General features: G+C 38.2%; 2 protein-coding genes and 1 pseudogene across 2 annotated transcripts; 1 reads left to right on the plus strand and 2 right to left on the minus strand.

Moving 5' to 3' along the window:
- Positions 1 to 3,065: 3,065 nt before the first annotated feature.
- Positions 3,066 to 4,713, plus strand: LOC113359462 (annotated as a pseudogene).
- A 217-nt stretch (positions 4,714 to 4,930) lies between these two features.
- LOC113356181 (NAD(P)H-quinone oxidoreductase subunit T, chloroplastic-like) lies at positions 4,931 to 6,115 on the minus strand. The gene is made up of 2 exons (XM_026599233.1): positions 5,593 to 6,115; positions 4,931 to 5,506 (listed from the first exon to the last, which is right to left on the minus strand). Exons 1-2 carry the CDS (start codon positions 6,024 to 6,026, stop codon positions 5,089 to 5,091), a joined length of 852 nt encoding a protein of 283 aa, XP_026455018.1. The 5' UTR covers positions 6,027 to 6,115; the 3' UTR covers positions 4,931 to 5,088.
- Positions 6,116 to 6,317: 202 nt separating this feature from the next.
- LOC113356180 (ubiquitin-like domain-containing CTD phosphatase) lies at positions 6,318 to 9,802 on the minus strand. The gene is made up of 6 exons (XM_026599232.1): positions 9,471 to 9,802; positions 8,500 to 8,644; positions 7,873 to 7,987; positions 7,720 to 7,783; positions 6,925 to 7,090; positions 6,318 to 6,836 (listed from the first exon to the last, which is right to left on the minus strand). The coding sequence occupies exons 1-6, from the start codon at positions 9,743 to 9,745 to the stop codon at positions 6,591 to 6,593; spliced, it is 1,011 nt and encodes a 336-aa protein (XP_026455017.1). The 5' UTR covers positions 9,746 to 9,802; the 3' UTR covers positions 6,318 to 6,590.
- Between the last annotated feature and the right edge of the window lie 4,621 nt (positions 9,803 to 14,423).

Genomic DNA, 14,423 nt, shown 5'->3' on the forward strand with positions numbered 1-14,423 from the left:
GTTATGAACCGTTCATATGTTTTTCGAAGTCTTGTAACAGGAAAAGCACCGCCGGTGAGCTATGAGGTGAACGGACATTCATATGATATGCCGTATTATCTAGGTGATGGAATATACCCAGAGATTCCTACTATTATTATGGCCATTAAACATCCGGTTGGTAGGAAAAAGGAAATATTTTCATCGATGCAAGAGGGTGCAAAAAAGATGTTGAACGGGGATTTGGTGTACTTCAACAACAATTTGGAATCATCAAACAACCTGCAAGAATGTGGAATCCAGATGTGCTTGCCTATATCATGAAAACTTGTATTATCTTACATAATATGATAGTCGAGGATGAGCGTCTACCCGGTGACTGGCCACATGTTTATGAACAACGTAGCAACGCAGCACCGGTTAATATATTAAGAGGCAATAGTGACGAGTTTTCCCAAATTAGAGCTCAGCAACGCCGACGTGCAATGCGTAACAAAGATGCACATATTCGCTTGCGTGATGACTTGATCGAATATATATGGGCAGAATATGGGAATTAAAAATTGTCGTTTGTCATTTCCTTTCTATTATCTCTTTGTATGTAAACATCCTCAAGTTTTAATTAAGGTCGTATGTTTCAAAAAAGTAGAAATTTAATTCAAATCAACGGAAGTAAATTTAAAATCCAAAAATTACATAATAATAATGCTAATTGTTCATATAATAAGAAATTTAAAATATAATAATACTAATAATACTACTAATCACTAAATAGGAGAAATAATTAAGGTTTGAACTATTCCGGCTTTGTGTTAAGATTGGTTTCTTTTATTCCGAACTATGTCCGCCCTGCGAAGTCGGAAGTACTCTTGTTGTACAGGTTCCATTTTTTCAAGATCCATCATAATGATGCGAAATTCTTCGTCTTCAGCTTGCTTGGCTATTTTTGCCGCATGTTCAGCTTGTTTTGCTGCAAACTCTGCTGCTCTTTGTTCCATCTTGAATCTTGATTGTGCTTGGTAATGAGTATTGAAATTTTGTTGTTCTTTAATAATTATTCCCATCAATTCCTCTTGGTGACTGGATTTCTCTCTCCCTGTTTTCTTCAATCTTTTTTGCTGCTTTTTTCCCCATCTTACGAAGATATGTGTTCTCTATGTCTCCCCCATCTGTGTCGTTACCGGTCTCTCCTTGAGTTGTTGTTTGCGGTCCTTCATCATCTTCCTCGTTATTCTCATAAGTGTCCAAATCATGCGTCGTATCGAATACAAAAGTCGATCGTCGATTATATTTTATATTTTCTAACACAACTGGGTAGCACTCTTCGTGCTTAAATTTTTTCCCATCGTTGCATTCCTTGAACCTCTTGTTAACTTCTTCAAGCTGTTAATGTTTTTAAAAACACTTAAGTACATGGGCGCTTATTAAATATTAGAAAACAATTGTTCGAAAAATCAAGAATGCTTACCTTCTTTTCAGGACCCCATCCAGTATGATATTCACCTTCAACTTCTGCCTCTTTTGCCGAAAATAACGCCACATCTTTACTTATTCCCTGATATCGTTTTTGCCAAGAACTCCAAGACCGCTCTGGATTATTAGGTAAATGAAGTTCAATATCATCCTTGATACGAGTCCACAACGTCGCCTCTGATTGATCAGCTCCAACACTAGAATCTTGAGATATAGATAAATGAATTTTACACATTGTTACATCTTCGATTGTCGTAAAATTTGGACCTCGTGCTACTCTTGGTGCCATTGTAAGCGAATCCGTGAAAATTTTCCAACTGATTTGAAAGCAGAAACAATATTTCTTCTTATTGGTGTGGATAGTTTGAAGTATTAGTCGTGGGAAAATGTCACAGGATCTCATGTGTATATATAGGTGTTTCTTCCGAAATTTTCAACGTTCCGAAATGTCTTCCAAACTTTCCAACGTTCCAAATTATCCAACGTTCCATTTTCTTCAACGTTCGAATTACCAACGGTATAAAAAAAATTTCAAAATCAATTTTGTCTAAGTATTTTATTTATTTTTTTAAACTCAAGCTTGGGGCGTTAACTATATAAACGCCTGGTGTGGGGCGTTAACTATATCAACGCCGGGATGGGGCGTTAACTATATAAACGCCTGGCGTGGGGCGTTAATTATATCAACGCCTGTCTGGGGCGTTAACTATATAAACGCCTGGCGTGGGGCGTTAACTATATCAACGCCGAGCTGGGGCGTTAACTATATATACGCCTGGCGTGGGGCGTTAAGAATATCAACGCCGGGCTGGGGCGTTTGTATAATCTTCGTCTGAATGGGGCGTTAATTTTATGAACGCCTGACGTGGGGCGTAAACTTTAGCAACGTCCCAACGGGCGAACATTTTATCAACGCCTGAACCGGGCTTAACTTATATACACGCCTCTTTATGGGGCGGTGACTTTACGTACGTTTCACAACAGGCGTAGATTATATACACGCCCGATGCCAAACGGTGATTATACCTCCGCTCCACTATATATAGTTTTGGTCTTGGTCCCAGACCAATTATGGTCTGGAATTTGGTTTTGGTCCAGATTTTAGTCTTTACTCCGTCCCGTTGCGTCTTGTCCCTGGACCATAATTATAGGTTTGCTCGTCCACTGCAGTTGCTCTAAGAAACTATATAAATAATTTTTTTTGCTCAAGACGATTTACACACTGAAGTAAATGTGTACTGAAACGGCAGGGCAGGGCAGGCATCCAGATATGCATCTTAATCCATTCCGAATGAAAATTAGATTATCTAGTAAAAAATACCTGTTATTATTGACTTACAGTTAAGAATGTTAGTCCCCCTTTAAATGAAAAATCCATTACCTTTTACCAAAAATAGATTTCCATCAAGATAATTTCTAACAAAATCTTGTTAGAAATTGGTGTAGTTCTGGTTTTCAATTATCCATTATCCTTTAATCCTTTAATCTCTCTATAAATAATAGCATTGAATAACTTTCTATTCAAACATCTCTACAATCCTCTCCATTACACTCTTTATACCTACAGCTCTTGCCTTCATTTGTTTTTGACTAAAGAACGCAGCGGCGAAAGCATGGCAGACGATAAGAAATTTTATTCAAAACCTTTCATAGTTTTCTGTTGGTTAATTGCTGCAGTAGGAGGTCTTATGTTTGGTTATGACATCGGAATTTCGGGTGGAGTGACGGCCATGGATGATTTCTTGCTGAAGTTTTTCCCAGCTGTATATGCAAAGAAACGTTTTGCAAGAGAAGACAACTACTGCAAATTTGATGATCAACGTGTTCAATTATTCACTTCGTCACCTCGCTGCACTTGTCTCGAGTTTTTTCGCGTCAAAGGTTTGCACGAAATATGGTCGCAAGCAAACTATGCTAGTAGCTTCAGGTTTCTACTTGATAGGAGTAGCCTTGAATGCTGCAGCTAACAATCTTATTATGTTGATCGTCGGAAGAATTTTGCTTGGGTTTGGTGTTGGTTTTGGAAACGAAGCAGTTCCAGTGTTTCTGTCAGAAATTGCACCCCTTAATTATCGAGGAGCTGTAAACATTCTTTTCCAGCTATTTGTGACCATTGGGATTTTGTGTGCAAATCTTGTGAACTTCTTCGTCTCAAAGTATCATCCCTGGGGTTGGAGACTAGCTTTGGGTTTAGCCGGGGTTCCTGCTTTCATGCTCTTTCTTGGTTCTTTTGTCATCCCTGACACACCTACAAGCTTAATCGAGCGTGGTCAGTTGCAAAATGGAAGAAGAATTCTTCAAAAAATCCGAAGAACTGAAGAAATTGACAATGAATACGATCAAATAGTACATGCTAGTGAATTAGCTCATCAGGTTACGAACCCCTTCAAGAAACTCGCACAACCTTCCAGTAGACCACCTCTAGTTATTGGTATGCTGATGCAAGTATTCCAACAGTTTACTGGAATCAACGCTATTATGTTCTACGCCCCAGTTCTATTCCAGACTGTTGGATTTAAGAACGATGCCTCGCTATTATCATCGGTTATTATAGGCCTTGTGAATGTTTTCAGTACATTGGTCTCAATCAAAACCGTTGACAAGTTTGGCAGAAGAGCATTGCTTCTTCAAGCTTGTTGTCAGATGTTCATCACCCAAACCGTAATAGGGATAATTCTGTTATCGGATTTGAAGACGACCGGATCGTTAGGCCACGTAGAAGCGATAGTTGTGGTTTTGCTGGTGTGTTTGTTTGTTATGAGCTTTGCGTGGTCATGGGGACCGTTGGGTTGGTTGATTCCAAGTGAAACATTTCCTCTTGAGACAAGAACGACGGGTTTCGCATTTGCAGTTAGTTCAAACATGTTCTTCACTTTCGTCATAGCCCAGGCATTCTTATCAATGATGTGTCATATGCGCGCCACTATCTTTTTCTTCTTTGCAGCTTGGATCCTCGTCATGGGACTTTTTGTTGTGTTTTTCTTGCCGGAGACAAAGAATGTGCCGATCGATGATATGAACGAAAGAGTTTGGAAGCAGCATTGGTTTTGGAAGAAGTACATGGATTGTGATCACGACGAAAATGGTCACAAGGTCCCTAACCAAATTCATCCTTAAAACAAATTATACTCGCATGAAAATATACTGGTGAGAGGTTTCCCACGAGTCATAGCTGCTTGGATGCATCATGGTCTAGTCAATTGGGTAACCGGTTGTTGATATGTCTGTAAATTTGATTCATTTTCAACTTTTTTTATCCTTAGTTTGTAGCTGTCTAAAGTTAAACAGAAAGGTTTGTTATTTTTGTACAGCTTGGATCCATGGGTCTGTCACAATCTTGTTGTAATATCTTTGCAAATTTGTTTATCTTGATGAAATGTTTTCGGGGAAACATCAATTTGCTACCAATTTGGATTTTTAGATATTGAATTCAAATAAAAAATAAAAACCATTTCTCCACTCTTTTTCATGATACTGGTTGTCCATTCAAATGCAGTATGCCTGAATTATTGTTTCATGCTCTTAGAGCTATTTTAGTCTGTGCATTTCCACAGTTGAATACATCCTTGCCAGCAGATATATGAACGTGAGTATATATCATTGTCCAATGGTTGCACAATTTCAGACCACACACTACTATTGATCCTTAAAGAATGCGACGTAAACTATACAAAAGATAGAAAAAACTAAAATGGCAGCATCAAAGGTTAGAGCCGACATTGCCTGATCACTCAACTGCAAGTTCTTCCCACCAAGTCGATCGACCAAGTCTGGTTGGGGCACATACCTTTTCACTTCTTGCTCATAAGGATCTTCAAACTTTATTCTCATCTTCTCAGCTTGCCGACTGGCTGCTTCTTGAGCTAAAGTCCAATCATAGAAACGCCGAGTTTCTTCGTTGCTTAATATGTCATATATATCTCTTAACTTCATGAATTTTTCTGATGCTGTTTTTAATGGAAGCAGTGTTGTGTCTGGATGGTATTCTTTTGACAGTCGCCGATATGCTGCTCTGATCTCTTCCAAATCTGCTTCTGCTGATATTCCCAGAAACCTGACACATAATTTCATCAATAGTTCAAAAATGAAATCTCAAACACTAAAAACTAGTCTTCAAGATATGTAGTTTTATGTACTCACTGATAATGGGAATCGTTGGAAGCACTATTGAGCAAATCAGGGAAATCCTGGCCAAGAAAGCTCTCTTGTTGAGAAGAGTACTTTCCTTCACCGCCTGTCTCGTTTTTCGTGGACTGTGATGAATTAGTGGTTGTGCTACCTCCTATCCATCCATCCTCCAAATTATCCCAATGAATTCTGGTGTCTACACCTGGTGGAGCTCTGTTAATTGGTTTCTGTTGGTTGGAGGGTGAGGACCCTGATTCTCCTTCTGCAGAAGAGGCAGCAGCACGACAAACATGGTGGAATACTAATCTACTTCTTCTCATAGATATGACGGTTTTAATCGGTTTTGAAATATTACTACCAAATCTTCTTTGAGTAGGAACTCTCCTTGAATTATTTTTAAGTGAGGGAGGGAAGGCTGGAGGTAATGTTGCAGTTGAAGCAGCCATGTTTAGTTCCTGGTGCTCACAACTGTTCCTGAGAAGAGAAAGAGAGAGCCAAGTAATATCTCTCCCTCTCTTTTGGTTGGGAGCTCAACTGTATGGTATCCACATAATTGGGAGAAATTTTGTTATGATAAGAATGTTGACAGGGAAAGAAACCTAGAGCCCACTTGTCAAGCAAAATGAAGCCCATTGTCACACAGTCACCGTGTATAGCATAGGCATGTGGCTCTGGAGATGAAGTATTTGTGGTTTACCTAGACAATCAAGGATTCATGATCAAGAAAGAGAATGCAATAAGGAAAAGGATCAGTGAACTTCAGTCTTTTAAATCAAATCAAATCAAATCAAATCAGTGTAAAGTTATAATGATAGTTTATCTCTCAACAGATATAGTAGGTTCTAGAGTATGCAAAAGTACATGAAGGCGTCAACCTGTAAAAGCCAATATGTTTTCTGAATTTGCTTCTGAGATTTACCCAGTTCACATAGAACTGTCATGTAGTCCAATAAGATGGACCAGTGAAGGTACAACTTTTGTCCCCTCCAGGTTGTAACAGATATCTATCATCAGTGGTGCCTGCGTCTCTTGGCTGTTTCTTCTGTGTATGATTCCCAGTGCTTGTGATCAAGTTTACTGAAGTCTTTGAGATCAGCTATGGCAAGCAAATACTGGGTAAGATTTACCAACTCCTGATCGGTGTCGCGGTTTGCATGAGCCTTTCTGAAGGGTCTTATTGTCAGACCATTTTGTGGATTCATCACGAAATTTCTTCGAAGGTCATCGAACATAATGGTGTTTTTTGAGCTATAGAACTGTAAACAGAAGTGAGCAACGATAGAAGTTAGAACTGTAAGTAAATGAAGTAAGAGAGGGTAAAGAAAAACCAAACTGATTGTATACCTCTGGAAATTGACCCCATATAAGACCAAGTGGTTTGCAATCAAAGATGCCTCGAGAATCAGACTGCACTGTGATCATTGCCATGTGGTCGAGGAGGGCAGTTATTTTGTAGTTTGGATTGCTGAGCACTCCTAGCTGCTGCATTTTCAATTCAACCCATTTCATGCTGCATTAGACAAGTGAATATAAATCAGATAAAAAATTCCAGATCAATGACCAGAAGAACTAGTTGTTTCTTTTTACTAGCACTTTTCACGAAATTGGTCATTGGACATGCCCAAAGGCCTGTAAGCAATACAACTGATAGCTCTCTTACAATTCAAAAATCGTTTGTTTAATTTTTATTAACTCCCTAAAAACAAAACATGTGCCTTTACAAAAGGTATACCATTCAAACGAGAGAAAATTTTCATTTTGTTACACACAACTGTTGCTACCCAGAAAAAGCAAGTCCGATGGCACGCGAACAGCATGCCAAGTAGTCAACCACAAGGGGCCACGTTTTGAAAACCTTGGGGATTCAGTTCACCAAGTAGGGACTTGGGGTTGCACAGAAAGTACCGACTTGAGAAACAAATTTAACAGTCAAAGCCGACTTGAATATTTCAGTAACATAAAAGCTATTGTAGTCACTTGTATCTCCTACTTCCCTTCAAACATATAACTTATTCAAACATCGAGACATGGTTTATCTCAAAATCCAAAACATTATAAGCTTGTTATTTGTGCATGCCTCTAAGACTTAGGTTGTAACTTGTAAGACAACCTTTAAATTAGAAAGGACAGGAATCTGACCTGGTTGCAGACCAAATAATGATATCATACTCCGCATAAACAGCTGAGAGAAATTCATGAAGATCTGTGTAGGCATGACATGTATACAGTTTACACCAGCAAGACAATTATTTCACAATCAGATGAAGAAACTCAGCAGAAATTCATACTTACATGGTCGCATAAGCTCAAGTGGATTTTCAGCAGTGGATCGATGATCAAATAAGGTATAATCAATATCCAAGACGAGCAATTTCTTCCCTTCCCGGCACGGATTGAGTAGTTCAATCTGACATATGCAAAGCCAGTTAGAGTTCAAAAGAATGTGGCGGAGCCATATAAGAGCGTACCAATGAGGTTAAACGAATGTGGTGGAGCCATATAAGAGGATACCAATTTGGTACTTAGTCTCACAATTTTGTAAATAATTGAATAAAGTCTAACGGCAGCAGTGAATCCCACATACACTTTCCGAAAAATTGAAAGTCGACGATATCATGTTGCAAAAGTGAGTGAGCTTACGATTTTTAATCTAAAGTTTTGCTCTTGCAGAGCTATAAGAGCATTCATGTCAAAGGAGAACTTGTGGATAGTCAATATTCCTAATGCAGATTTTGCACTACACTACTACATGAACTTTTAAAAATGCTAACAGAAGTGATGCTGTGGGTATGTAAAGTTGCTGGTGAACTCAATCAGCCATGGTTTTTCAAAAGAAAGAAAAAACAACCAATTGGATCATATTAAATATTCATAGCAACACTTGCATAAAGGACGGGCACAGAGCAAAGCATTACTTACCTTAAATTGATTTATGCGACGTTGCAATTTCTGCTTGTTGACTTCTTTATCCTTAATGTCGACAACTTCATCTTGCCCTAGCTCAAAGTCATCAACAATCTCAGGAGCATCCACTTGATCCACGATAATATCATCTTCCACAGTCCTGGAAAATCAATGTTAGCTACAAAACTGAAGATACTCGTACAAAACTCAATACGCCAATTTGCATAAAACAAATACGGTGGGCAATATTGCTCAAGAAAAGACGCTCACTGTTTGCTCTTTCAATAGGGTATTTAGTTAAAAGAGTTTTCCTTATACCGAGCAGTATGGGCTCCCTTGTATAAAATCCTACAAATTTATCTGTACATTCTAAACTTAAAAATGTGACCTTTTCACCAACATAACATAGGAAAGCCTAGGAGCATGATAAAAGGTTGTGATGTATGTATCTCTTTCGCTTTTTATATGGAGTGTTCAAACTTCAAACCACCATCACCATTTTCCACCTCAACCACCATCACCACCACACAGCATAATTAGCAACAGAAACAGATGTCTGACAGCACCACCACCACCACAACAACAACAACAATTAGAATAACATCCCCCGCCATTCGCAAAACCACCTATCTAACACCACTCAGACCAGAACAGTAAGTCTACAACAACAAACAATGTCATTGAATGTTTTTAGAGTCATAAGAGAGCTTTAGGGCATGAAATAGGGACTCCAAAGCTAAACGACTAAACCTAAGTTTTCCAACAATTATCTTACTCACAATCCTCAATCATTTCTAAACCTAAATTGTCCTGCAAAAGACACCATCTTCTCTTTTCACAATCCTCAATCAACAAAAACTTGGAATTCAATCAAGGGTTTATTCTAAAAACCCAACCTTCATTAGAAATCAAAATCAAATTTAACACAACAAAATTATAACATAACAATTTGGGACTATAAAATAAGATAAGAGAGTAGTACTAACCCGATCATAGTCATCTTAAGAGAAGATTTAAGAGGAAGTTGTGAAAGAAGAATGGAATCATCAGAAAGCTTAGGACCGGAAAGTTTAGGGTAAAGTAGTTTCTGACGTTTAGGTAAAACATTAGTGACTTGACAAATTCTACGTTTTAATTCACCAATACTATCATCACCACAAACCCTAACTGTGTATTCTTTACCGCTCCATTTTACTGTTAAGGTTAGTTCTTCTTCAGTCACTGATGATGACGAAGCTACAGCAGCAGCAGTAGACGCCATGGTTTTTGATTTTTCGATTGTTTGCGGAAACCCAGCAAAATTTAGTTAAGTACTCGGAATGTGGCGTAAGGTCAATTCCTATGAGAATGAACAAAGCCATCTTTTTGTTGAGCCAGGTGGATGGCCAAACTGACTTTTCCACTATGATAAAGCACTCAGCGTTCGATAACCAAGCGCGCGAGTAAAAAAGCACACGTTAGCGCTCGTAAGTAAAACGCCAGCGTTGGAAGAACACGCGCTGGCGCTCAAAGCTTCAACGCGGCGCTTGTATGTAGGTCGCTGGCGTTTGTAGCCAAAACGCCAACGGGTAGTTTTTTTAAAATTCAAAATTCACTTTTTACCTCTATAATTTACCATCAATTTCAAACAATTCACTCACACCAAAATTCACTTCTCTTGAATTTTCTCTTCTAAAATCTATTTCAACGGCTGAAAAGGCGATCACACTTTTTTGCGATGCAAAACTTGAAGTTGTTGTTTCTAAGATATGTGGGAGTTTTAAAAAGATTGAAAATTGTAAGAGGGAAGTGCAAGTTTTTGAAGTTGCTCCAAGAAAATGTTCCGCTAAAAGGCAAAGAAGAGCTCCATTTTTGAAAGTTAACAACATAAAATTCAAAAACAAAGGCGAAACTGTCAAAAAACGCGTTGAATGGAAGATACGTCAAATGAAGATAAACAGGAGCCAGAACTTGTACTTGATTTTTACTGAAGTTGTTTAGTACGTATTATTATTGCCTAAGTTTATATCTTGTAAAAGAATTGGCATCAATGAATGAAAATATTTAGATTTTAAAATAGAGATTTCCACTTCAGATTAAGCGAAATTTATTACAATTTAAACTTGCAAATAATATCAAACCACATTTTAATAAACCACAACAAAAACATCAAACTACATCAAATCCAACGACATTCTCTCTGTAGAGTTCATAGCACTCAAAATGCTTAAACTCTCTTCCGCTTTCTTCAGTAAACTTGGTCTGAGTGATGGTTTTCTGTAAAACAGATAAACAACAGGTTCGGATATTTATGATGCAGTTGATCAGTGAGGACAAAGGTAAGATACTCACCAGATCTTCGTTGGATAGTCCAGAATAGGTACGGTGAACCATCCACAAAACTTTCGTATAATGTTTGACTTCCTTATTAATGAATGCAATTCTTAATTCTAGGCTCTTACTGTTTCTTATGGTTTCGTTCCGCGATGCTACAAAATGTCCCAATACTCTTTCCCGGAAATAGTCATTGTTCATTGGTCTCATCGTACGATGTAACCAACATCGAACAAGAGTAACATCTTCTTCCATTGTAAAGACCGGGAGCGGCATTCGAGTGCACTACAAATGTGCTTAAGATGGACCATTTTTTAGAATTCTAAAACACGCTTCGTAACGAAAAGGTTTGTCGTGAGCTTCCTCCCAATTATCAAGAGCTGTTTGGATCACTTCATCTTCAGTTACACCGATGAACTTTTCTCGATCAATTTCCATTACCAGAGCAAGGAATGGCTGGACTGAAATCCTAATAGATTGAAAACGAGCATGCAATCGACGAGCATCTCGGTTTCCTGGGTTTCCCGTCAGTGAGACGAACATTGAAAAAACGTTCTCCCAAAAAGAACCATCTTGAAAGCCCATACCAGTGATTACCCTATGAAAAAATATGCTTTGCATATAGTTATATCCCCTTCTTCAGTAAACTTGGGACCACGATTTCTAACAGACATTTATGCAAAGTGAGAGATATTAATAGTTTTATAAAAAAAAGAAGAAGAAGAAGAAGATGTGATTTTGGAGATGGGAAGAATGGAATTTATAGGTCGAGAAAGAAAATCGAGCCGTTGGAAATGTAGCCGTTAGCGTTGGTAGGAAAACCGCACGGCTTTCCTTTAAACGCCCGTTTGAATTACCATATGAGTTGGCGTTATTACGCGCGATTCACTATGGTATTATGTTATTTAGTTTGTTGTTTATTTTGTGTTATTACGATAATCTAAAACCATCAATATCATAAGTAATTTAAATTTTTCCTCGATTAAACATTGCACCATCAATCTCATAAATAAAAACATACTGCATTGAACAACCACATCATACATTAGAATAAAAGAAATACATTAGATGAAAACAACTACTACATAGGCGTCAATTCTCGGCTGGTGGTGGAATTCCTAGGGCGATGTAAGGATCGTATCTGTTGAGCACCCTAAGAATATTGAAACAAGCATGGAAGTTGAAAGGACGACTGCGCTAAGATGCTGGCCACACCGCTAGAGTTTTGGGCAACACTTCATATTCGGCTTCACCGTTGAGATTATTTTTGTGATTCTCAATTAGTAAAGCGGCGAACTCCGATACATTCATACTAATTGAACTAAAACGATGCGACAATCCGTGAGAATCACACCCATGAATGTTCCCCGTTTCAGCGGTGAACATTGTGTAAAATTTCTCCCACAAAGTCAACGTCGGATCGGCTACATTATTCATGACAGCATCTTGTGTGTGAAAAACAAAGGCTCTACAAATAGCTAAATCCTCTTTTTGAGTGAATCGAACACCACGAACTCTGGGAGGCATTTTTGTAGATGATTCGAGAGTGAAGAATGTGTAGAATGTGTGAATTTGGAGTTGAAATGAGGAGTATTTATAGAACTCAAAAATTATAGCCGTTAGATCAAAAGAGTTTGCAGCCGTCCATATTCATCCGTTGGCGCTTCTATGAAACACACGACCCTGGAAGGACAAGCGTTGGCGCTTTACTCAAGATCGCGCGATGAAGATACAATCGCCCGCATTTTTGGCTCAAACACCAGCGCTGGAGAGAAGTTCGCATGTCCTTTCATCAAGCGCCCGCTACATCTTCCAACTCAATGAACAAACCAACAAATTTGTTGGTTTGAACATCCATTTTTCATGTTTGTTGAGTCCATAGTGGGAGAAAAATGAACAAACTCAAAGTTTGTTCACTCCATAGGAACTGCTCTAACTCGATATTATCACCAAACCTTTTTTTTTTAAATCAACATCTTTCAGCAAGGCTAACGATCCAATTGGCAATAGCCAAATTGGAGGAACATACCAGTACATAATGGAATTGTTTGTTTTAGCCACAAAATTACAAATCCTAGGTTGGAAAGTAAACATTCAACCGACTAAAGAAGAGGAAAATAACTGAATGTCCTTGTAACTAACATCCGTTCTTGGATCACCATCAAATCCCTAAAGAAAATTGGTCAATGAGATCCTTAGCATCACTTTCACTGATAATGTGGGTAAGCTTTTGCTCTACAACTTTCTTCAGTACTGCCCAGATAGCTCTAGCTTCAGCCTCCGCAATAGATTCAACTTCAAACACAATTGAAGCATAAAAAAGAAGCTTTATTGGAAAAATCCCTCATCACATAGCATGCACCATTTTCCAAAGTCATGTCATCAAAGGCACCATCGGCATTGCATATTATCCATCCAAAACATGGGGGCTTTCATCTGTCATAATGACTTATAGTGATACTAGAAAGGATCTGCAGTTTTGGTTTCCTAGTCAAGAGCATAGCCTTGGCTCTATTAATCATAGTAGAATGGGTTTCCTTAAGGTTGTTGAACACAAGATTGTTTCTACTACTTCGAAGGGACCATAAAATAGTAACAAACATGCATTGACTTTCATCGGGTATTCTAGAAACAGGGTCAACCAACCAGAAAGTTAACCGGTCTGTTAGAGCATTGCTCGGTCGAACTCGCAAGCGTTGCTATCTCAAGCTTGTTTGTCAAATTTAGTTTTAAAAACTATGTGTCTTGATTTCTACTCTACTTATAGCTAAGTCTCGGACTAGCATAGTTAAGTGTAGTTGAGCTCCAGACTCCATGCGATCATCTTACGAAGACGAAGAACTACTCAAGGAACCAGTGGAACTTCATCCGACTAAAAGGTATGTGGAGACTTGAACTTATATATCACTCAAAAGTCTATCTACTCTATCTCCTACTCTTGAGACAAAAGTCGTATAAGTATGATAGTTTTTATACATACACATTTGCTATTTCGAGCCGAGTTTACTCGCCTATCTTTTTCTCGAAATATGTGTTGGTAAGATTTCGCTTTAACCATGTTTCATATTTACCCGTGACGAAAGTCATGATGACGTTTCAATCTTGAAAATGGCTTTGATGACGATAGTTGTGAATAACGACTATTATAACATTATAGAATAATGTTTCAATGATTGAAATGTAGAGTTGAGATTACCATTTATGGATATAAGCATATATAGTGTGTTCGCAAATTAGTGTATAAATCCATGTACCAGAAACCAAGTGTGTGCATATGTGTGCATACGGTATTGGTGAAGGAGACAGGTTGGGTACGCGTACTGGCGAAACTTTTCTACCCGAAAAATTCTGCTGAGTTTGGAAACCAAAACCAACTCAAATCCGGTAGCTAAGGTACGCATACTCGTACGCGTCCCAAGCTGGTTATTTCTCAAATAGGTAGTTCATGAACTTAAAAACAATAAATTATAAGGAATGCAATCTTTGCAAACCGTGGCTATATTGTTCATAAATTGATTCAAATGAATCAAACCGATTTTGTTTCAATTGTGTCTATGAATAAAGCCCTAAGAAATTGAACAATTCTTCAACTAGTTCTTATGAGTCATTTGAACTAGTTATGAGAA

The sequence above is a fragment of the Papaver somniferum genome, chromosome 3 (genome assembly GCF_003573695.1).
Source record: "Papaver somniferum cultivar HN1 chromosome 3, ASM357369v1, whole genome shotgun sequence".
Classification (NCBI taxonomy): Eukaryota; Viridiplantae; Streptophyta; class Magnoliopsida; order Ranunculales; family Papaveraceae; genus Papaver; species Papaver somniferum.